Below are 835 nucleotides of genomic sequence, written 5' to 3' on the forward strand. Positions count from 1 at the left end.
GCTGAAAGCCGTGTGGCACGGGCAGAAGCTGGACTTCTTCAAGTCGGCGCACGTGGGCTCCTTAGCCCCCAACCCCGAGGTGATCCAGCTGGACGGGCAGAAGAGGCTCCGCCTCCTGGACTTCGCCCGCGGCAAGAGACCCCTCATCCTCAACTTCGGCAGCTGCACCTGACCCCCGTTCATGGCCCGCCTGAGGTCCTTCCAGCGCCTGGCCGCGCACTTCGTGGACATTGCTGACTTCCTACTGGTGTACATCGAAGAAGCACACCCCTCCGACGGCTGGGTCAGCTCGGACGCAGCCTACAACATCCCCAAGCACCAGTGCCTCCAGGACAGACTGCGGGCAGCTCAGCTGATGAGGGAAGGGGCGCCCGATTGCCCCTTGGCCGTGGACACCATGGACAATGCTTCCAGCGCCGCCTACGGCGCCTACTTCGAGAGGCTCTACATCATCCAGGAGGAGAAGGTGATGTACCAGGGAGGCAGAGGACCCGAGGGCTACAAGATCTCGGAGCTGAGGAGCTGGCTAGACCAGTACAAAACCCGGCTCCAGAGCCCCAGCACGGTGGTCATCCAAGTGTAAAAAGGACCTGGCAAGAAGTGCAGGGGTGGAGAGGCGAGGGGAGGGCGGGAGGAGAGGTGGGAGGGAGAAGGCACTGCGACGCGGATGGCAGGAGCTGTCTTCTCCCGGGGACACTCGAAGGAGGCTGCTGTGCGAGCTTTCGAGCAAGATGTGCCATAGTCCTTTCTCTATTCAAATCATGTTGATTTGCCAGCCACGCTCTGTCAATACTGTATTTCCATGTGCGTTTTGTAAATAACTCTCTCTCTTTTT

At 60.0% G+C, this 835-nt stretch overlaps 1 protein-coding gene across 1 annotated transcript; it reads left to right on the forward strand.

The window, feature by feature from the left end:
* Positions 1–6: 6 nt before the first annotated feature.
* Positions 7–583, forward strand: DIO3 (deiodinase, iodothyronine, type III). The gene has a single exon (XM_009582046.1). It carries the CDS (start codon positions 182–184, stop codon positions 581–583), a length of 402 nt encoding a protein of 133 aa, XP_009580341.1. The 5' UTR covers positions 7–181.
* Positions 584–835: the final 252 nt, after the last annotated feature.

Source organism: Fulmarus glacialis, unplaced genomic scaffold, assembly GCF_000690835.1.
Source record: "Fulmarus glacialis isolate BGI_N327 unplaced genomic scaffold, ASM69083v1 scaffold22027, whole genome shotgun sequence".
Classification (NCBI taxonomy): Eukaryota; Metazoa; Chordata; class Aves; order Procellariiformes; family Procellariidae; genus Fulmarus; species Fulmarus glacialis.

Coding starts and splice junctions, on each gene's coding strand:
- DIO3 (XM_009582046.1), top strand. CDS start 182: ATGGCCCGCCTGAGGTCCTTCCAGCGCCTGGCCGCGCACTTCGTGGAC.